At 35.2% G+C, this 23,791-nt stretch overlaps 1 protein-coding gene across 2 annotated transcripts in view; it reads left to right on the forward strand.

Moving 5' to 3' along the window:
• LOC149847332 (uncharacterized) overlaps positions 1-23,077 on the forward strand; it is a 35,308-nt gene extending 12,231 nt beyond the window's left edge. For both annotated transcript variants that reach the window (XM_089996934.1, XM_089996935.1), the window contains exons 3-9: positions 15,544-15,643; positions 15,769-15,828; positions 17,019-17,081; positions 17,174-17,377; positions 17,450-17,552; positions 17,629-17,840; positions 22,736-23,077. In XM_089996934.1, coding sequence (XP_089853060.1) covers positions 15,544-15,643; positions 15,769-15,828; positions 17,019-17,081; positions 17,174-17,377; positions 17,450-17,552; positions 17,629-17,840; positions 22,736-22,828 — 835 coding nt within the window. In that variant the 3' untranslated portion in view covers positions 22,829-23,077. The remainder of the gene's footprint in view (positions 1-15,543; positions 15,644-15,768; positions 15,829-17,018; positions 17,082-17,173; positions 17,378-17,449; positions 17,553-17,628; positions 17,841-22,735) is intronic.
• The last annotated feature ends 714 nt before the right edge of the window (positions 23,078-23,791 follow it).

Raw genomic sequence — 23,791 nt, forward strand, 5'->3', positions numbered from 1 at the left:
TGCATGATTATAAATAAATTTTGTAATTGTTTGGCAGCATTTAACTGTATGTCATATCTCATCCATGCTGCCAATGTCCTCAAGCATGAGGTCTATGCAATGGGCACCACACGAGATCCAAAAGAATGACCTATAATTTTTTGTTAGTTCTTTACCAGCTGCCCTATAATTCACTGCATTATCAGTAATGAACTGTACAATGTTTTGAGGATCCTTTTTCACAATCTTTCAAAAACCTCAACAATACATTTGTTGTCGTGGATGTATCAGACAAATTAATTGATTTTAAAAACATGGTTTCTTTGGGGCAATAAACAAGAAAATTTATCAAAGTCCTCGACTTTCTGTCTGTCCACCCATCTGCTATGATGTTATACCCGGTCTCTCTTCATGGATGTCTCATCTCATTCCAATAAGCCTTGACTTCATTCACATTAACATCTAAAATCTTTCCTCTCAAAGCATTATATGAAGACATCTTGTATTCAAGCCCAATACTGGTTATAACATCTGCCATGGACTGAAAATGAAATGAATTTGCCGCATTAAAAGGAATGCATACATCATAAAACCATCTCCGAACCACGATATTTGTCTGTTTGAATAAATGTTGAGTAGTCATAGTAATACGAATATCAGGTTGCGCCCCATGGGCAATCTTGGTAGGAAAAAAACTCCTAATAGAGCCTCTAGCTCTTCCTCCTCTCAAAGAACTCCCTCCTATTTCTCTTTCTTTTCCTCTTATTTTTGTGATCGCGACACTACTACTAGCACCAGCTATAGCTTTCCCCTTCACTGCAAAATTTCCTACTTCTGATGCTATGCTAGGAGTTGTAGGATCAGAAGTAGAGAGCTCATCTTCGTCCTCCCAAGGTTGACCATATCCCATTTTTGCCTCATTCATCTTTTTTTCTCTCAAACCAGTAAGTAATTGCCAACATTGCCATTTCATGACATCCGACAAAGTCTTTGACGTGCATGTCACAACATTTAAATGTGTCCTAACTAAATGATGCTTCAACTGAGAGATACTACCCGAAATGACAGTATGACAATAGTTGCACTCGATTTTCACTCATTATTCAAGTGCCCCATTGCCATGCCTGATCATTTGCTGCCATCTTCTCCCAAAAAAGTTCAATAAAAAGTAAAAAATAGATTTTTTTTTACCTTAACCCACTTTCTTGAGTAGAAAAATGGTGAAAATGCACTCGATGAAATCACAAAAACCCTCTCTGTTGCGCACGGATGAGTCTCCAAATCGCTCTCATGAGTCCTAAGGTGCGTAGGTACCTCTTTAATAGCCTCTACACAAATGAAGGAGTCGGCCTTCAAGGGGTCTTTAAAACCCAAAAATGAAAAAAAATTACGTTTCGGCCCTTTTTTTAGAGTGTCACACATGTAACATACGATACACACTCGTATCTCGTATCTATTTTCTTTATGGTAATGGTACGTATCGTACAATATGGACAACCTTGCTTCTAACAATTATTAAACCAACAACTTTCAAAACACATCTTATGGACAAGTTACATAATTGGCGTCGTGAAGTAATGCTGCTTTCACTGTCGGTATGAGTGGGCTGTTGGATGTCAAATTCTTCCAGGCCCAATAGGTCATAAAGGACTTAGAATTGTTTTCACTCCTGTTGTATGCCACTACATTCATTTCGTGTAGTAATATGCTGCTTTCACTGTTGGTATCAGGGGGCTGTTGGATTTCAAATTCTTCCAGGCCCAATAGGTCATAAAGAAGTTAGAATTGTTTTCACTCTTGTTTTATGCCTCTACATTCATTTCATGTAAGCTTTTCTCATGGGAACTTCTGAATGATGATCTTAAATTATTGATACAAGGGAGCATAGAATAGAAAGTCTACTTGACTTTCTGATCGCCAAATTTTCTAAGGTTAGGTGATGCTTCACCTTTAAATCATTTAATTTACTTTCTGCCAATTAGTAATTTCTTCATTGTGCTGATTTCTCAGTCATGCAAAACAGATTATACTGCTTATCTATTATTCATGGAAACTCACTAACTCAGCAGTTTCCACCTGCTATGTTTTTTTTTTGTTTTTATTATGGAAGAAGCAAATTAAACATGCTGGTAGCAGGATATTGGAAGAATGTATCAATAATATGTAAGTTCTTGGACATAGATTTCATTTTTCCATATAGATGTTGGAACCTACATGGTTGGCGTTGCCAACCACTGTACCTTTCTCATATATCTTTGCGTTCAGTTTAGAAGGTTCTGAGAACCAAAAGAGTATGTCAATATTCATTGAATAGAAAAAGTGAAAGAACAAGATGGACCATTGGGAGAAAATGTGCTGGATTTAAATAAATGAAGTGCAACTATGCTACATTTTACAAAGTTCTCTACATATAAAGTGAACAAAAAAGTTTAAAATATGTCAAGTTATATGGTTATTTAATAATTAATAGTCAACACATATATAGTTAACATTGGACACTTAACCACAAGTTGACCTGCAAATGTCCACATGAATGATGCAAAGTTCACAGGGAGGGGTTAGAGAGGGAAATTTCATTGAAAAGAAGGTAAAAATAAATTTGTAAAAATTTCTGATTATTTACTCTACATTTCTTCCTCTTGTATTTTACATCATGCTCCTTCATCCTACGGTTCCTACCTACTCTTTATGGATGTTGGTACCATGATCAATATCCTTAAAAATGGATGTAGTTTGGATCAGTAACGGGCCACTGTGGTATGCATTCTTGGCCCTGGAAAGACCTTTGATGCATATAATGCATTGTTGTTTGGTGATATCATTCGTCAGTTCACTGATGTTATGCTCCTTCATGATTAAGTGTTTTTCTTTAACCTGATCTTGCCAAGATTGCCTTAATATTATGTTGGGTGATCCTGTCAGTTATTTCATTGTATTGTTGTCACTGATACCTCAATTGAACCAAAGTTACAGTCTAGTAGTGTGGACCAAATTCACATTCTGAAAGGAAACAGTTTGCAGAAATGATGACTAAATGATGTAATTGATCCATTCAGTTAAGGTGAATCAGTTAACCTAATGCAACAGTGACTAGAATAAGATTCATGTAAGAGTTTCATTGTTTAATGACTCTTTAATCCACCTGTTGCAGCAATCAAAGTTATCAAATTAGGGAAGAAAAATGATCCTGCAAAGATCAAATTCTGTAGCAAATATGAGTGGAGTAACATTTTTAAAAGCTGTAGGCTGGAAACTAGTGTTACCAAAATTGTTAATAAGATTCATGTAAGAGTTTCATTGTTTAATGACTCTTTAATCCACCTGTTGCAGCAATCAAAGTTATCAAATTAGGAAAGAAAAATGACCCTGCAAAGATCAAATTCTGTAGCAAATATGAGTGGAGTAACATTTTTAAAAGCTGTAGGCTGGAAACTAGTGTTACCAAAATTGTTATTTTGTTTGTCTTTTTCAGTTCTGTACCGTCAAGGAGTAAATTTAAATCGAGTAAGAAGTAAAATTCTTGAGGGATTTGTAAGATTGATCCTATTACAAGTGAAATCAACAAATTTTAAGCATTACATTTTTTATTGTTATCAGCTTAAAACATTGACATTGAGGCTTCCAACAATGAGGTGTAAGATACAGAACCTCTGGACCATATTGAGTTGTATATTTCACTTCTTTGCATTTGCTGCTGTTGGTCCACAAGACTGACAATGACCTGGCATAATAAAAGAATGAATGTGGAAGATAGTTGTGAGAATAAGCAATCAAGTAATTGTTAAAATACATTGTATACATCCGATATACGTATATTTATACAATATACGTATATCAGGGGCATTTTGGTCTTTTACCATCCTGTAATAAACAGTCCAATAGGGACTGTATTGTCTTTTTATTTTATTTATTTTTCTGCTTTTATATGTTAGCCAAAGATCCAACTAGTCATTGGACTGCTCCCAATGGTCATAAATATGACCGTTGACTGCCTCTCCCTTTTGTATGTGTGTCTGTATAAATAGAGCCACACTATCTCTTGTAAAGTGAGCTTCTTACAAGCTTTTTGTGAAGTAATATAAAAATATTTATTTTTATACTGTACTTGTGATATTGTGCGTCTCCTTTGTGAGATTGAATTTGATCCGTTTGAGATCCTTTTGTAATTGTGCACTTCTATAGCCCTTTGTTGGCATTGTAATTGTGCACATCTTGTTTTCATTTCATGATATCAGAGCCTTTGGCTCTTATATAGTGGTGAAAATGATCTTGGGTGTGCTCTCCTTGTGGTGGTGGTCTTCAAGCTTGGTCCTTCAACTTCAAGCTTATTTTTTCAACATGGGTGAAAGAGAATCTACTTTCGTCATCTCCTACAAGCTCAACATAAGCAACTACTTGCTGTGGGCTACCACAATGGAAAACCATATCATTGGGAAAAAGCTTTTGGGTTTTGTTAGTGAAACCACTTATGAGCCCCAACTAAAGTTAACGAGAAGAGAATGAGATCAAATTAAGGTTCTCTCCGAAGAAGAAAAGGAGAAGGCTTTGCAAGATTATCAAGACAAAATGAAAGATTGGAAGACCAATAACGCTCAAATTCTCTCATGGTTTATGAATACTATGGAATTCATGATTACTACTGACATCATCAAGTTTAAAAAGGCATGCAATGCATGGATTTTCCTAAAGGGCACATTTATTCAAAAGGATATGGCTAGGTTATATTATCTCCAAGCTAAGGTACATGCTACTAAACAAGGGGATAAAAGTGTAAGAGATTTTTATAGTCTCATATCTCCGATTTGGGATGAGATGGCTATGTTGGAACCAAAATGAAAAGGTTCTGCCATTGAGATGAGAAAACAACAAGTTGAAAGAGAAAATCTCTTCTCTTTCTTATATGGTCTTCGACCGAAATTTGAGCAAGTTAGGTCCTCTTTACTTAATAGGACCTCTGCTCTTTCCATTAGGAATGCTCTTGCTCAAATATGTCAAGAAGAAACTAGACTTGGAATGCACAAGCCTAGTGATAAGGTCCTTGTTGTATCAAGACCCAGAAGCTTTGTAAAGACTTATAAACCCCCCACCCACTGTGAGAAAAAATACAATAGGAGAGGATATAAGGGAGGATACAAAGGTGGTAAAATTACTTGTCACTATTGTAGAGAACTGGGGCATATAAGGCCAAATTGTTCGAAACTCAAAAAAGTAATTGTGGTAAGTGAAGAGTCTCCAATAAATGAAAACTCAAGAAAAGATGACAACTTCAATGATTTGACGATTGCTCAAATTGTGGAGGCCATTTCACAAATCCTAAAAGCTACTCCTATATCTGGTGTTGTCGTCTCTTAATCTTCTTCTCCAGGTAAGTCTTCTTGGATTTTGGATTCTAGAGTCTGTTTTCATATGATACATAATGAGTCGTTACTATCCGATTGCACTAATTCATATTTTCCATGTGTGTCAACCGTCGATGGTACCATTTTAAAAGTTTAAAGTATAAGAAATTTTTACAAAACTATAGGTGATTCAAATAAGTTCTTTATTCCAAATGTTAGACTTATTCTAAAACTTGACTTAAACCTTCTTTCGGTTTCTTAAATTTCTGATTATGGGCGCAAGGTCTTGTTCTCGTCTAAGGATTGTTGGGTGTAGGATCTTCAGTCAAGGAAGCTAATTGGGCAAGGCCATAGAAGAGGGCTTTACAAAAGTGTAAGTTACAAGGGGGTAACACCCCATATTTATAATACAAGGGAGAGAGGGAATGAGGGAGTGTTGGGCTCCCAACGGCTCTAAATAGAGCTGTTGGGAGTCCAACAGCTCTCTCTACTTTATGCTTTTTGACTTTGGTCAAAAAAGCATAAAGCCAAATAAGTCCAAAAACTAAACTAAAAAAGAAAAAGAAACCTAACCTAGTTAAATAAACTAACCTAATCCTAACTAAACTTAAAAGTAAACTAAAACTATGAGATTACATATTGAATTATGTTACATTATTTAACACCCCCCCTCAAACTTAGGGTGACATAACCGAAAGTTTGCCAAGAAGGAAGTTAAATCTTGGAGAGCACAACGCTTTGGTGAAGAAGTCTGCTAGTTGGTATTCTGATGTAACATATGGAAGGTCTATAGTTCTTCTTAAGTATTCTTCACGAACATAGTGGCAGTCCATCTCAATGTGCTTCGTGCGCTCATGAAATGTGTGATTTTTGGCAATATAAATTGCACTTTTATTATCACAACATAGTTTTGTGGGCCCTTGAACTTGAATATTCATATCTTCCAGCAAGTTGCGAATCCAAACAATATCCATGGTAGTAGATGCCATGACTCTATATTCGGCTTCTGTGGATGAAGGTGAGACCTTATGTTGTTTCTTGCATCTCCAAGAAATTAAAGATTCTCCTAAAAAAATACAAAAACCAGTGGTGGAGTGACGGTTATTTGGGTCACCTCCCCAATCAGAGTCAGTATAAGCAATTAAATTCAATTCAGAAGAAGAAGATAGAAATACCCCATTGTTTACTGTACCCTTTATGTATCTGATGATGCGGAGAATGACACTCATATGAACTGAAGTAGGTGCATGTTGAAACTGACTAGCAACATGTACAGCATGAGAAATATCAGGCCTCGTAATGCTGAGATACGTTAAAGATCCAACCAGTTGTCGATAAAATGTGGGATCTTTTAAGAGAATCCCATCATCAATCTTCATCTTTGAACCTACTATTTCAGGAGTTTCACAGACCTTGTCATCTGTGATTCTTGATCTGTCAAGAATGTCACAAGCAAGTTTAGTTTGAGACAAAAAATAGCCTCTGTGAGAATAGGCAACCTCAATTCCCAAAAAATATGTCAGAAATCCTAAGTCTGACATTTTAAATCTTGAAGTCAGGATAGATTTAATGCTCTTGATTCCTTTGACATCATCACCTGTTATTAACATATCATCAACATATAACAGTAATATAACAATCCCTGCATCAGATTTCTTAACAAACAATGCAGTGTCAGTATAGCATGAAGTAAAACCATTTTCAGTCATTACATTGTTAAACCTATCGTGCCAAGCCTTGGGAGATTGTTTCAAGCCATAAAGAGCTTTACAAAGACGAAGAACTTTATTTTTAGGAATTTCCATACCAGGTGGAGCATCCATGTAGACTTCTTCATTAAGATCACCATTTAGAAAGACATTTTTGACATCCATTTGGTAAATATTCCATTTTCTAATGGAAGCAATGGTGACGAGACATCTAACAGTAACCATACGAGCTACTGGAGCAAATGTCTCTTCATAGTCAATCCCGTATTCTTGACTATACCCTTTAGCTACAAGACGAGCTTTATACCTCTCAAGAGATCCATCACTCTTTGTTTTGACTTTGAACACCCATCGGCATCCTATAGTTTTCTTTCCACTGGGAAGTGTTTGAAATTCCCAAGTGTTGGCTTTCCTAAGCGCTTTGAGTTCATTCTCCATGGCTTCTCTCCATTCAATACATCGTTTGGCATCTTCAAAATTTTTTGGTTCAAAATATGAGTGAATGGCACTTAAGCAAGCCCGATATTTAGGAGAGAAAGAATCAAAAGATACGAATCTAGAGGGAGTTCTTCTAGTTCTCTCGGTTCTTCTAGGGTTTGAATCATGTGAGGGGATAGATTCGCTAGGTTCACTATATTGCTCAATAGCACTTCTAAAGGGGAGTCTATCTCTATGAGTATAAGTGATAGGGTCTCTAGTTATATTTTCTTCTTGAGAGGTAGTAGGGTTAGAGTTATTGTTGATTTCAACCACTTCATTGTCACTGTTATATGTTGATTCATCATCACTAGAGATATCATCATCTTTAGATAAAAGATCAAAGAGAAAGGAATAGTTAGCAATTTCTAAATGAGATTCATTCTTTTCAAAACCACTATCATTTTCTAGAAATGTTACATTCCTTGAGACATATAACTTATCATTTTTAATATCATAACATCGAAACCCTTTTTGGGTTTCGGAGTAGCCAAGAAAAGCACAAGGAATGGCTTTAGGTGAGAGTTTATCATTCTTATCTGTAAGGACAAAGCACTTACAACAAAAAACTCTCAATCTATTATAATCGGGTTCTTTTTCATATAGAGTTTCGAAAGGAGAGATTTTATCTAAATTTTTGGATGGAAGACGATTAATAAGATAAACTGAAGCAAGAGCCGCTTCGGCCCAAAAAGTTTTTTGGAATACTTTGGGAAATAAGAGGGGTTCTAGTGGTTTCAATGATATGCCTATGCTTCCTTTCGGCTAACCCATTTTGTTGTGGGGTCTTAGGACACGATCTTTGATGGACAATACCATAGTCTTCAAGATATTTCTTAAATTCATTGGAAAGATATTCGCCTCCAGAATCGGTCCTAAAAATCTTTAAATTACTATTAAATTGATTCTTAATTATCATATGATATGATTTAAAACATGAAAACACTTCGTGCTTATGTTTAAGGAAATATATCCAACAATATCGAGAAAAATCATCTACAAAAATCACATAATAGGCAAAGCCTCCCTTGGATATGATGGGTGCCGGTCCCCAAACATCCGAATGAACAATTTCAAAAGGTTTTGTGGTAAACATAGATCTTTGTTCAAAAGGCATACTTCTCATTTTTCCAAGAATACAATCATTACAAGAGAAAGTATTTTTACAAAGATTTTTAATAAAATGCAAATAGGATAACTTGGTGATGTTGGGATGACCAAGTCTTTTGTGCCAAACATTTATGTCTTTATGTTGGGCCACATTACAAAAAGGGGTTTTAAGGATTTGGAGAGAATCCACATAGTACAAGTCTCCCTTCCTAGAGCATTCCCCAATCAACTTCCCGGACCGGTGATCCTGTATTAAACACTTATTAGATGAAAATTGAATGTCACATCCAAGGTCCGAGAGTTGAGAGACGGAAAGTAAGTTCAAATTCAATTTAGGTATAAATCTAATTTTGGGAATAAAAAAATTTTGAGTTTCAAAGTTTCCAATCCCCTTAATTTCAAGAGAAGTGCCATCCGCAGTTGAAACAAAAGATGGTGATAAACTTTTAGAATATTCAGAAAGAGAAGAGATGTTTGGAGACATATGAAAAGATGCACCCGAATCTAAAAGCCAAGAAGTTTTACCTGGAGGAGAAGGAGTGGATACGGCGGCACCGGAAATAGCTCCCTTAAGAAGAGGTTGAAGAGCTTCCATAATTTGATTTAGAGAGAGAGAGCTCCACTTGTAGATTCCTCTTTTTGTGATTGAGATGTGGTTGCCATTGCAAGTAGTTTCTTCCATTTAGGACAAACCGGTTTGATGTGACCGGGTTCCTTGCAAAAGTGGCACACAATTTTGCTATTGTCCCTTCTTCCGCCTTGACCACCATTGTATCCTTGATTTTGGTTTTTAAAGTGAGGAGGTTTATATGTCCTCAAGTTGTTGCCAGGCCTAGACACGGCATTAGCTCCATCACATTCATCTTGATTTGTGAGCATTGCAAGAACACTTGGATTTTGCTTGCTAATGCCCATACGAGTTTCCTCTCCACTTAACTTGGTAATAACATCTTCAATGGAAGGAGATGTGAAAGAAGATAGAAGAGAGGACCGAATTTGTTCAAATTCGGGTCGAAGACCATTTAGGAAGTTAAAGAAGTGATCTTCCTCTAATTGCTTGTATCTAAGTTCAATAGCTTCGCCACTCCACTTGGGCTCAAGCATGACAAGCTCATCCCAAATAGAGGATAATTCAGCAAAGTACTCACGAATAGACATCTGATTTTGTTGTAGGGTCAAGGCCCTCTTTTGAAGATAGTACTTGTGAGATAAGTCTCGTGAAGTATACATCTTTTCAAGATAATGCCAAGCTTCGGAGGCTTTCTTGAATTTGATGATATTGGCATTGATCTTGGTTTCAACGGATGAGAAGATCCAAGATAGGATCTTGAAGTTTCTCATTTCCCAATCCTCATGTTTCTTTGAATATTCTTCAAGAGTTTTTTGTCTTTCTTCTCCTTCAAGAATTTTGATTTCTCCTCTTTCAACCATCGTAATTTTTGGTTCGGGTTCCGTTATGGAACCTTGAACAAATCCCCAAAGCCCCTTTCCTTTAATATGAGCTTCCATATTTCCGGCCCATACATGATAATTGGAACAATTGAGCTTAAAGCCAAGAGAGAAATGAGTCTTTTTCACCCATTAGAGAGATAAGACGAAGGAGAAAAATACGTACCACAAAGAAATTTTAACTCTTACTTGTTGTAGTAATCTTCCAAAATATTTGATGAAGGGAAGTCTTCATGCCAATCTCGAAAAAATTGAAGGCACGCTTTTCAAGGCACTCAATATTATGAAGAATCACAAGACTTTCCTTCTCAAGCAACCTTGCTCTGATACCATGTGAAAATCTTTATAAAAAAGGATTTTGTGTATAAACACAATACTAGAAACACAAAGTGTGCACAAAGGCATAAAAGGAGAACTCTCACAAGTGCACAAAGGCACGGATACAAATGCTCAAAGGCATAAAAGGAGAACTCTCACAAGTGCACAAAGGCACGGATACAAATGCACAAACGAAAAAAAAAATATCAACTTCAATATGTTGGGTCCCAAAAGAGGGCTTTACAAAAGTGTAAGTTACAAGGGGGTAACACCCCATATTTATAATACAAGGGAGAGAGGGAATGAGGGAGTGTTGGGCTCCCAACGGCTCTAAATAGAGCTGTTGGGAGTCCAACAGCTCTCTCTACTTTATGCTTTTTGACTTTGGTCAAAAAAGCATAAAGCCAAATAAGTCCAAAAACTAAACTAAAAAAGAAAAAGAAACCTAACCTAGTTAAATAAACTAACCTAATCCTAACTAAACTTAAAAGTAAACTAAAACTATGAGATTACATATTGAATTATGTTACATTATTTAACAGATGAGACTTTTACTATATAGACTCTTTATGTCTACCCAAAAATTCTTTTTGTAATCATGCCAAAAAAATTGATTTAGATCTTTGGCATAAATGATTAGGACATCCAAGTATATCCAAACTCTCTCTCTTTCCATTTTTGAAAAATTTTGTAAAGAAAAAGAATGTGTATGAAAAGATTGTATTCTTGAAAAAATGCAAATGTTACCTTTTGGATCTAGAACTTCTCTGACTAATGAAAATTTTGAATTGGTGCATTCAGATGTATGGGGTCCCACTCCCGTTATGTCAAAAGGAGGTTACTCATATTATATTACATTCATAGATGATTTTAGTAGACATACTTGGATTTACTTGAAATTTTTCATGTTTTAAAGATTTTCACAATCTTGTTAAAAATCAATTTAAAATGAATATTAAAATCTTTCGCTTTCACTCCAAGAGAGAGTTTCTTTCAAATGAATTTCAATCGTACTTAAAAAAATGCATGGTATTTTGTACAAAAAATTATGTTCTAAGACTCCTCAATAAAATGAAATTGTCGAAAGAAAACATCGTCACATTATTGAAACTACTAGGACTTTACTCATTTTAAAGAAAGTTTCAAAAAGGTTTTTGGCTGAAGCCGCTCTTATCGCGGTGTATTTAATAAATAGAATGTCTTTTCAAATTTTAGAAAACAAATTTTCCATTGAAATACTTGTTAAGACTACTTTTGATTTGAAAAGATTAAGAATTTTTTGTTGTAAATGTTTTATGCTTCTTAGAAAATACAACAAATTCTCTCCTAAAGCTATTGAATGTGTGTTTATTGGATATGCTGATGATAAAAAAAGGCTATTGATGCTATGATTGAAAAAATGATAAGCTTTATGTATCTAGAAATGTTACATTTCTTGAAAAAGAAAAAAAATTTGATCTTAAAAAACTTAAGGAAGAATCCGAGTATGCCTTTTTGTTTGACTTATTGCGTAAGTCCAATTATGACAATAATGATGATGAAGTTAGTGATAATGTTTAGCAAAATAATGAACCAAGAGAAAAAATGTAACCAACTCATAATCTTCTACAATATTCTAGATGTAACAATGGAGAGCATCCATGTGTTTTAGAAAAATATAGTCAACCACTCAATGTAGAAGAACCTAGTATTAAAAGATTTGAGCGAATATATAGAATTTAAGTAGGTTTGCTTTATATGAATCATTCTCTTCAAATTATAGGGCATGTCTTCTAGCAATTCACTCATATAATGAACCTTCCAACTATAGAGACGTGAAAGACATAGAAGAATGGTTTGAAGCTATGAAAATAGAATTAGATGCATTACATAAGGCTGATACTTTGGAAGTCCAATATTGCCTAAGGGGAAAAAGGAAATAGGATGTAGATGGGTATTTAAGGTCAAAACAAAGAGTGATAGATCTTTAGAAGGATATAAAGAGAGATTAGCTGAAAAAAGGGTATTATCAGGAATATGGTATATATTATGAGGAAACTTTTGCCCCATTAGCTCACATGACCACAATTAGAACTCTAGTTGCATTTGCGTCCATTAGAAAATAACTGTTAAATTATGTAATCAAATCTTGTAATCCAATATATATTATATATATATATAATAGGTAGATACATATACATATATTATATATATGTATATGTATCTACCTATTATATATATATAATATATTTATTTCTCTTTAGCCGTAAGGGTATATTCATCATTTTACACGTATTCTTTTTTGAGAATATGTATGTAATTTCTCTTTTTTATTTTCTTTTCTGTTCTTTTTTTCTTTTATTATTTTATGTTTTAGCTTTTAGCACATGGAGGGGCCCACCCAACATGATCGTTAGGCCCTCCAACGGTTATATTGGGAGCCCCTCCATGGCCTCTCATTGTGTATAAATAGGGGTGTTCCCCCTTGTGTTCTTGTATGGCTTTGGGTCAAAGCCCAAGTGTTCAATAAAAGGTTATTTTCATTTTTTAGTGCTTTTGTGAGATTGATTGATTTGTGCTTTTGTGCACAAGTGTTCTTAGTGTTCTTATTGTGCATGTGTGCACTTATCTTGCATCAAGAATATTGGGTCTTGATTATAGTATCTTGTTGAAGATACTTTTACAATAACTTGTATATCAGTTAGTTGTTAAAAATGCTTTCTTAAATAAAAATTTAAATGAAGAAGTTTACATGGATCCTCCCCCTGGTCTGACTATTGAAAATGGTATGGTTCTTCGTCTTCGAAAGACTTTATATAGGCTTAAATAAACTCCTAAAGCATGGTATGATCGGTTTAATGGAACTATGATAACTTTTGGATTTAAATCCGGTTATATTGATACTGCTCTTTTTGTAAGATCTATAGGTATTTCGCTCATCATTTTGCTCTTATATGTTGATGATATGATCATTATTGAAAATGATTAGAAGAAAATTGAAGAAATTAAGATTATGCTTAAAAATTCTTTTGATACGACTGACCTTAGTTTTTTGAGATATTTTCTAGATATTAAAGTAGCATATTCACCAAGATGATACATTTTGTCTTAAATAAAGTTTGTAGTTGTATACAAAATATGCTGACACTCTTGAAGTAATAAATACTAAAATATGAGCTGAAGATGGAGTCTTATTAGATGATCCAATTCCTTATAGGAAACTTATCATATCACTGTATCTATTACCATACAAGATATAGCGCATGCATTACATACTTCTAGTCAGTTTCAACATGCGCCTACATCGATTCACATGTGTTGTGTTAAGAATAGTTTGATACATCAAGAAGAATATATCTAAATGACTAGTCTTATCCTCTTCTTCCTCTTTAAATCTCATTGCTTATACTGATTCTGATTGGGGAGGAGATCCCAATAACCGACACTCAACCACATGTTTTTGTGTGCTTATAGGTGATTCTCTCATTTCCTGGAGATGCAAAAAGCAACAGAAAGTGTTTTTATCTTCCACTGAAGTTGAATATAGGGCGATGACTACAACAATGACCAAGGTCGTGTGGATGAGATCCTTACTTACAGAGTGTTGATGTTTCAGAACCTTCAAAGTTGTGCTGTGATAACAAAAGTGTCATATATATAGTCAGTAATCACACATTTCATGAAAGAACGAAACATATCGAGATGGATTGTCACTATGTTCGAGAAAAATACTTGAAGGAGATGATTACTTTACCATAGGTTCACTTCGAGTTTTAGATTGCGGACTTCTACACCAAAGCTTTTCTTCTACCACATTTTTTGTTTCTTCTTAACAAACTTTTGGTGATCTCACCGAAAGATTGAGTGATAGTGTTAAAATACATTGTATACATATGATATACATATATTTATACAATCCAATAGGGACTGTATTGTCTTTTTATTTTATTTATTTTCTGTTTTTATATGTTAGTCAAAGATGACTATTGATCGTTGGACTGCCTCCCCTTTTGTATGTGTGGCTCTATAAAGTGAGCTTCTTACAAGGTTTTGTGAAATAATATAAACATATTTATTTTTATATTGTTCTTGTGATATTGTGTCTCTTTCATGAGATTGTATTTGATCCATTTGAGATTCTTTTGTGATTGTGCACTTGTGTAGCCCTTTGTTGGCATTGTAATTGTGAGCATCTTGTTTTCATTTCAGTAATTGCATAGTCGGGTAGCTTTTCAAAGTATGGATTTTCCACCAAATCAGATTGAGGACTGAAATGCTTGTATTCCTTGTTTTGAAAAGAAACCATCATATAGTGGTTGAAATGGGTACCTTTGTGAGGCCAAACACAGCTTAATACCAATAATTTGATCAATAATCACATACATTTTACAAAGGTTATCTTACCTCTTTTTTTCCATTCCTTGAGTTGCATACAATTATGTTATTTTCATCTGCTTGGCTTTTCATTCATGGAATACTTGTCTGATGTTTGTTCACATTTTCTTCACGGTCACTTATATCGTTCAAGGTATTTTCTTGGAGAGATTTTCAAGACTTGAAAAATCCTGGGAGTTTAAAAAATTGAAAAATATAAATAATAACCAAAAAGATAAGAAAATAGTAAGTTTTGCATTATTTTTTTTGCAAAAATATAAAGAAACAAGTTTTCAAGGTTTTAAAAATATAAAAGAAACAAAAAAACAGGAAATGCAAACTTAAAATATAAAAAAAGAGTTTTCCCCAAAAATATCATGAGGTATCCCTTTAATATCGGCTACCTTAAAATATTGATATTTCTCACGATATTTTCAAAATATCGCTGATATTGGTTACACTGATTTTGTTCTTCCCTATATTAGAATTGTTTTTGGTCCAAGTTAAAGAACCACATATTTGGAAAAACTAATGGTTGTGAGTGTTGGTTGTTATCTGCCATATTTTGCTTTTGTGTCATTCTCTTTGTTATTCACCGTCATTTTGTTATTCCTGTCCTTTTCCATAGAGAGTAATACCTTGTAAATACTGTCTTGAGAATTGGTTCAAGGGGAAAATCTTTTTGGCTTCTTTTCTCTTCTCTTCTGCTAGTATAAATATTTATTTCCTAAATTACTTTTGATGTTTCACTAGTCTCTCTCTCTCTCTCTCTCGCTGCATCTTGAATATTTTCGCTGCTGCTTCTGCAGATCAGATAGTGGTTTCAAGGAAATGGTAGACTATCGTGCACTTAGCTCAAAGGATTTAGCACAATCTGTTCTCTCTGAAGGTGGATGGTCAAACGTTCTGGTAATCATTATTATATTTTAGGGCTTGGAAGCTGATGAAATAAGCAGTATTCTCTGCTCTTTCTAGTTTTATCCAGTAGTGCTTGAAATAGAAAAGATTGTCGTATATGGCTGTTTTCTTTGCAGTGCTCTGCAGGAAGACAAGATCAAATTGTGGATGTCGCACTACTTTTTGTTGGCAAAGAGGTTTATTTCAAGGAAACTGCTGCTAAAGTTTATGAGTTCAATTTTTTTCATGTAGCTCACATGTCATTATTTTGTCTTCTCTACACTTGATCTCTTTATTTTCCACATGCTGGGGAAGAGGGAAACTATTGAGTGAAAACTCAATTCTTAGTAAATGGAAATGATTCCCAGCAGAATTTAGTTATGATAGTAGAAAGCAAATTCTGAAGAATGTGTCTCTTCTCAGAAGTATCATTTAACCATTTTGTGGATTCTGCACATTAGTATGCCATTCCCAGTCAAGTTCTTGTTCCTTGGTTGCTTCCTATTATTTGTCTTGAATGTTTTACTTGTATTCTTCAGTGGCTTCCAGCATTTCACTGTTGTCCTCGTGCACACACTGTTTAAATTTGACTTAACCTTCAGCTAGGAACCCAAGAAAAGATTATATAGATTTTCAGGCAGCAACTTCACCTTGCTTTGTGAGGTCTGCATGCTTTGTGCTCAGACTGTCCATATGATGAAGCCATGGCCTGGCTCGGTGTTCTGTTAAGTTGAATCCTATTGCTTCTTGCTTTGCCTTGTGACCTGGTTGAAATTGATGACTTGGTCCAAATATTTCACCTAGCTGTATTCATGCCCCTATTTCTGAGTGTCTTCAGGACATGCACCATTCTCTTGATTGTGCACTTTGAAGATTTACTGTCCTCCAAATTCTATCTTTCATGGTGCCAGTGATGACCAGATGAAGCCATAACCTTGCTTTTGTCCTGTTAAGTTGAGTCCTATTGCTTCTTTCTTTGCCTTGGAACCTGGCTGAACTTGAGGACTTTTTCCAGTGTGAGACCTCAAAAAATTCACCTGTCTGTATTCATGCCCAAGGACAGTCTTTTTTTTTTTGGAATGCCTTCAGGGAAGTGCACCATTCTTTTGATTGTGCACTTTGAAGATTTACTTTGTCTTCTGTTTTGCCAGCCAATGTTGTGGACTGTCTTTATGTAGTGGGAATGCAACATATATCTCATGCTGTAGACTGTTCAAGGGGTTCTTTCTCTGGATCCTTACATTTTGTTTTAACAAAAATAAGCATGGAACCAGATCTTGTTATATGATTGGGTATACTGAGCAGGCTAGGTCATGATTTGCATGGTTCAATTGCTATTAAATTTTTTATAACAAAGTTGCTGACAATTTTTATTTTCCCCCTTAAGCTGCAATCTTCAGACATATCGAGAAATAAACATGTAGATCACAAGCTTCTTGACTTGCTCAAGGTAGATGCTTCTATTTATGTGTCGAAATCTGATCTTTATCTATTTGTCAAGATAATAATTTCTTTATTCTTTTTCTTTTTTTGCTTTTACAGGCATCATTTACAGGATCAAATTTTTCCTTGGCATTCCCATTTGTTGTTGCTACCCAGGATAAGCAGCCATTGGAGAGTTTTCTGATCTCAAGGTTCATTGAACATTGTGGGGATGACTCACCATTGAACGATATAATTTTCTTTCACTCTTGTTCTGGAGAGAATAAGGCCTTCAAGAGGCTTGCCGGCCCCAGTGCATTCAATGTAATTGATGCGAAACATTTTTCTCTGTCAATGCTATTTTAATGGTAAGATCTGATTGATAATTGCTATCAGGATTATGTGAAGATGAGGATGAATACCAGACAAAAGGAACAGACAGACTTGATTGTGTTTTGTGATGATGTACATGATTATTCTGAAGAGGGTGATTCTGAAGGTATTCTTCTTTCTCCTAAGTTGTCTCTTCCATGCCCAAGAGCTTCTATAACTCTGGATCTTCAATGGGCTTCTAGGTGGGCTTTTGTCAGAACTTGTTGCTTCTATGGAGCAATCTGGTGCTGCGTACACCATTCTTTATGCTTCAGATCCTTATATGCCCCTGTTTGCTGCTCATGAAACCATGGGAAGGTTTCTTGCTGAGAATATCATTGGAAATAGTTCAACAAACATAACTTGTGATGGTGTATGCCAAATTAAATCATCACTTCTGGAAGGGGTTTTTGTTGTAAGTATCTCCTTCCTGAGCTATAGTAGTTGTGTGGTACCTTTTTATAGGAGTGCATTGACAAGGTAAATGTGTGCATCTGAGTTGCATAGTACATCAGCTTACTTATGTTGAAGCAATCTCCACCTCATTCTTGTCAATTAGGTATTACCAGTTTTCTTGATATCAATGCAATATTGAACCTAAGAATGTGGGCACGAGAATAATGCAATAGGAATTCAACAAGTAGGAACCAATTAACGTGTCTCCTTTCAAATAAACAATTAATTGAAGCTGCGCTTATATGGACCAAATAAAATTAATTATGAATTCCTCCACAATATGTAACTGCTTTGCCATTATGTCAATTAATGTGTATCAATTTATTTGAATATGTTAAACATGTATTTCCTCAATAAATTTAACTGATTTAAGAATATTCAGTTATATTTCTGATGTCTAAATATTCTATGAATCATCTTGTAGGTGCACCTATGCAGCAATATGTAACATAATAAAAGTCATCCCTTTCTTTAATGTATTGTGTATTTGATGATGCTTGCACATTTGTCCACTAATTTGGTAAAGAACCCATATATCCAAAGATTCCAAACCTAGTTGGGTTCTCTTTTTGCATTCACATGCGAGAATTTATTTCGTGGGAAGGTGGGAGGGAGGGTTATTCTGAAAAAAAGGAAACTCTTTGAATGTTTTGATGATTAAAAACTGGATTATGTAATCCATATGATTAAGATGTCAATTCAATAATAAGAATTGCTGGATTCTGCTGCAGATATCTTCTGGGAGTTAGTTTTGTATTGTATACTTTGCAGGTGAATCAGTTGGCTGCCTGCTATTCCATGCAGTTGGTTGTGTATGTCTCTTTGTGTGAGATAAGTTGGGATTGAAGAGTTTTTGTTATGAATCATTTCATGCTTCACATCCAACTCTTTCTATGTAGTTACCTAAGTGAAGGCTGGCCTAGTGCTTACACAAAGTGACCCCTAGGCAAGCTCTTATGAGGGTAACTAACAGGGAACCGTAATTTTTTCTTTTATATGTAATGATTATAAACATAAAATCACAATATAGTAATTTTCAGGCTTTTCTTTTTTATTTTAATTTGAAAAACCTGTTCTATTTGGGTTTCTAGGCAATGGCTAGGGCTGGCCCCTATGTTTGAGCTATCTCTTTTGAGGACAACTATCTTGATCACCTAACATCTTAGAGAATAAAGTTTGTTTGGCTATATCTGCTTATTTGGTGAGCCCTAGGATCTTTTTATGACCTAGTTAACTAAACTTAGGCTACTGACTAGGTTTACGTAGTTGGTTGCCTAGTTTTAGTCATGTCTGGGTGAAAACACGTGTCCCACCTACCGACCTGTTAACTCATTTGTAGGAACTCAATTAAATAGAATCCAGCCGAATGTTAGAGAGTTGGCAATTCAAATGCATTGTAGATTGGGTCTAATTTCAAAGATAAAGTTCTCCCTCACTCTGCAGACAGACACAGGGAGATATATAAGTGCATATGTATGTGTTTATATTACCATCATCATTAGCATGCCACGTCCCAACAACATAGTGTCTGATTAACTAGTCATAGTTTCCCGTCCCTTCTTCTTGGAAGCTGAAACTTACGCTACTTCATAAATTTTCATATCCTTGCTCAAGGCCTCCCTCAAAGTCTTCATTGGTCATCCAGTTTCCCTAATTCCTTCTCCTTGTGTCCCATTTAGCCTTTCTCGTTGGTTTTATGACAGACCTAGTAGCTCTATGATCCACTACCATAGTCAAACACTTCTATTTTGGGTTTTCAGGTCTTACGTATCCATCTTAAAATTGAAGAATGTGACATATGTAGGGGGATACATTTTTAAGTATAAGACATGAATTTTTCATGAAACTGGTTAAATATGAGAGTGGTTTGGTATGGTCCATGGAAGCAGATGTGATGCAAATAAGAACTCAGAGAAAGGCAGATTCATCATTTTTATTTACAAGGGATGTACCTGATGATGCTGATGATGTGAAATTTATGCATGTGTATATCAGCAAATATTATTTGTTGAACTTAATTATATGAATATGAAATTATGATAGACTTGAAGTGTCTCTTTTCAATAGCGCTAATGTGCATTGGTCTTTTTGGTGGTAGCACATACTTATGCAATGATCTTTCACCTACCAAAAAAGTGCATCTATTTGGAAATGTTTTTTCCTCCGAGTTGTATGAGTACATCTTTTGGAGTCTTTTACAAGGACTTGGTATTTTTGGAAAGTTTTTTCCTCTAAGTTTTTGTGCATCTAGCTTCTAGCACACACGTGCACACACACAAGAAAGTATCACCATTTGAAAGGGGCTTTAATTATGAGAGAGAAAGAAGACCTTACCAGGATGATGTTTGTGTTAAATTTAGATATATGATGAACTAAAATCTGTCAATTGACTGGTGACTAAATTATGCAAAAGATAATGTTCATGTATAAACAAATATGATGACTAAAAAAAAACATCAAATCGAAGAGAACTAGTTCTTACACATTTCAAGATAAGTGTAACACAGCAGCATTGGAAGCATAGAATGTCTCTATATGATACATTTGAGAGAGAGAGAGAGTGTTTGTCTTTTAATTAAAGTAAAAATATACATAATGAAAAAGATCATAAAATAATTAGGCAGTTTCTTATCGTTTAAAAAATAAGAGAAGATATTGTACTTCATAATGTATTTTTTGTAGTGAATTGTATAAAAGCAAAAAAAAATCTTATAAAAAATAATTTACTTCATAACATATTAGATGGTTATAATAATTGACACAACACCTCTCTCTCTCTGAGTTCAGACTTTCTGAATCCTCTACATCTGTGCATGTTGACAAGGATTAAATCTTGAGTTAAAAATGGAAACTGACACTCTTGTAATCACCATTTTTTTATAGATCAATTTGACAAGTTTAACTCATATTTAACTTTAATCCATTACATTTTGTTTGTTGTTCATAAATTTGTTTCTTTTTGTAGGTTGTAGGGGAGGGCAGTCGGACTCATTTAGGCTGAGCTTGGGCTACGATTTTGGTTCTTGACTTGGCCTGCCCACTGTGGCCCATGGGCTCATCTAGCCCTGCCTTGGGCTACGTTTTTGGAGCTTAGCCTGGCCCATCTTTGACTGGCCCCTTTGTCCTCCATCAATAAGGTTAGCCCGTCCATTTTATGAGATTAGATGGACTTGGGCTATGTTTTTGAAGCTTAGCATGGCCAGTCTTCCATTGGCCCCTTTGTCTATCAATGGGGTTGTTAGCCCATCCATTTTATGAGATTAGATAGAATAGGCCAGGCCAGTCTGTTGGTTGGGCAGGCTTCGGTTGAGTTTTTGAATCTTGGCATGACCCTATGTTACATGGACACTTCACCTAAGTTGAAGTGTCGTTGTCACACTTTCCGACACCGTCATCGACACTGACACTCCTGGACACGGCACCAACACCCCATTTTCAAAATTAGAAGTGTCCAAAAATTTTGACACGCGTGTCGAGTGTCCAACACCTTAAATTGCGTTTGGACACCCCGTATCCAAGGAGTGTCCAGTTTCTTGCATAAGGGACAGGGGTTACCTGCTTTATGGATAATTCCTTGTTAAACAAAGAAGTGTGGACTATTCTAAGGTGTGAAAGATACTTACCTGGGAAGTATCCATCATGCATTGATACTCCCATTAGTCTTTATTTGTTTTTTACTTTTTGTACTTGCAATCTTACATCATAAAACTGTAAATGATCAAGGATCAAATTATAAATAGGTAAGGAATGTGCATTTTGTATTTTCTGGTTTTGTTTGCATAATTCTTTAAACCTCTCTTTTATCTCTTTTATATGTATATATATATATACATACATACATATATATATATGTATATATATATATATATATATATATATATATATATATATATATATATATATTTCCATATCCAAGTATCTAGTTTTTTAAGACCCACCGTGTTGGACACCAACACCCGTGTCAGTGTCCAAGTAACATAGGCATGACCCAAACTGAGATTAGGCCTGGCCCAGCCCTTTGGTAGGCAGGGTTTAACTAGGCTGCATGCCTTCAGCAGGTTTTTAGGCCTCTTGCCCACCCATAGTTAGTAGATTGAGAATGGATGGTAGAAAAAAATAAAAAAAACTTCTCTTTTGAAGGCAATGGATATGAGCGAAGTGTATGCATGTAAGAGCTTGGCATACAAGTCAGCCATGACATGTCATGTGTGCAAGTGGACTAAAATATCACTAAGAGTTTGCTACAAAGGTAATATGATTAAGAAGGTTTGTTTATTTATATATCCACACACACACACACACACACACACACACATTGTGTCTGTCTTGTATGTCATGCTCTTACACCCATACATTAAACAAGGGTGTTTTATGGATTAGCGAAAGATTATATGCACATTCTGTGAAGTGATGCATTTAGTTATATAGGCGGTGTAGGTTGCTTTGGGAATTGATTATAAGTCTAGGACATGTTTATTCCGAAAAGCAATCTGTCTAAGCCTACACATGGAAAGAGGGCTTTGAAGGGATCTGATTTGTCAGACAAATGGGATTATCAAGAGGACAATCAACTGGAAGACTCCAAATCCCTTGTCAATAGGATGTAAGCTGATTATTTCCCAAGTTCTTGGAAAACAAACAGAAAGTTATTGAGTGCAGGTGGAGAATTGTCACTAGCTGCTATTGAATTGGCTCTGCACAGGAAAATGGAGAGATTGTGTGCCAAATCCCTCATTTTGACAAGAATCTTATTTCCTGGATTTACTTCTTTTTTTTCTTTCTACAGTCTACTTTCAGTGTCTTCAACATGCTTTTGTTTCATGTATATGATATCTCGCTTTCTTCATGTTTCAGGGAATCGTCCTACTTATAATTTTGCTGTGTGGTCTCTCTTGCATGATGGGTATCGACACTCCCACAAGGTTTGAGACTCCTCAAGAGTCCTGATTTTCACGTGTCCATGTCTTGGTCTCTATTTGGAAATAGTACCACAAGGTTTGCTACTGTTGGGATGATAGTGGTTTCATATGTGGGGCTCACGTTTTGTTTCTTTTATTCAAACAAATAGAGAGTTTAGCTTGATGATCAACCCTCTTGTGCTGAATGGTAGAACGTACTAAACTGTTGTATCTGATATTTGGCACTGGTACATGTAAATTTTTTTTGGAGAATAAAGTACCTGGTAGCTGTGAAAAATTTGGCTGCTCATGCATATCAATGAATAATTCAAATCATATCCAAATCATGCAAGTCTCGTACTTGACAGCAATCATGAAAATCTCCTCCAAGAGAGATGTTTGGTTTCTTTTTCCAATTATTTTGGTAGATTACCACATCTCATTATTTTCCACGTCCATATGAAACCTTGGTCACTTTTGGAAGCGAGAAAAAGGTAGGAAAAATGCAAGTAGGAAAGGAAAAATAACAAATTTTCCAACAGTTCCAAACGAGAATTTTTAATGAAAAAGTTTTTCTAAAAAGTTTGATTTTTTTTAGGAAAAATTCCTCCACCTGGGGAGGTGAAAGAATTTTTCTTATAAAAAATTCTTTTTGTATTGGGGCAATCGTTCACCCACAACACCTCATGCCATGGGTTGCCTCCTCCATCTTCCTTCTGTCCATCACTTTTCAGTTATCTCTCAATCTCTCTCTAACATGGTCAAACCACCTTTCTCTACGAACTGTCATCACTATTTTCAGATATTTTTCTCTTGGGTGTGGTTGACCACCTCTCTCTCTCTCTCTCTCTCTCTCTCTCTCTATATATATATATATATATATATATATATATATATATATATATATATATATATATATATATCACTAGAATATGAGAACTAAAAATACAGGCATTTTCAACACTTTTTAAATCTAACCATGTGGATGTGCTTAGCACGGTGAATTTGATAG

Source organism: Nuphar pumila, chromosome 2 (assembly GCF_984573655.1).
Source record: "Nuphar pumila chromosome 2, dmNupPumi1.hap1.1, whole genome shotgun sequence".
Classification (NCBI taxonomy): Eukaryota; Viridiplantae; Streptophyta; class Magnoliopsida; order Nymphaeales; family Nymphaeaceae; genus Nuphar; species Nuphar pumila.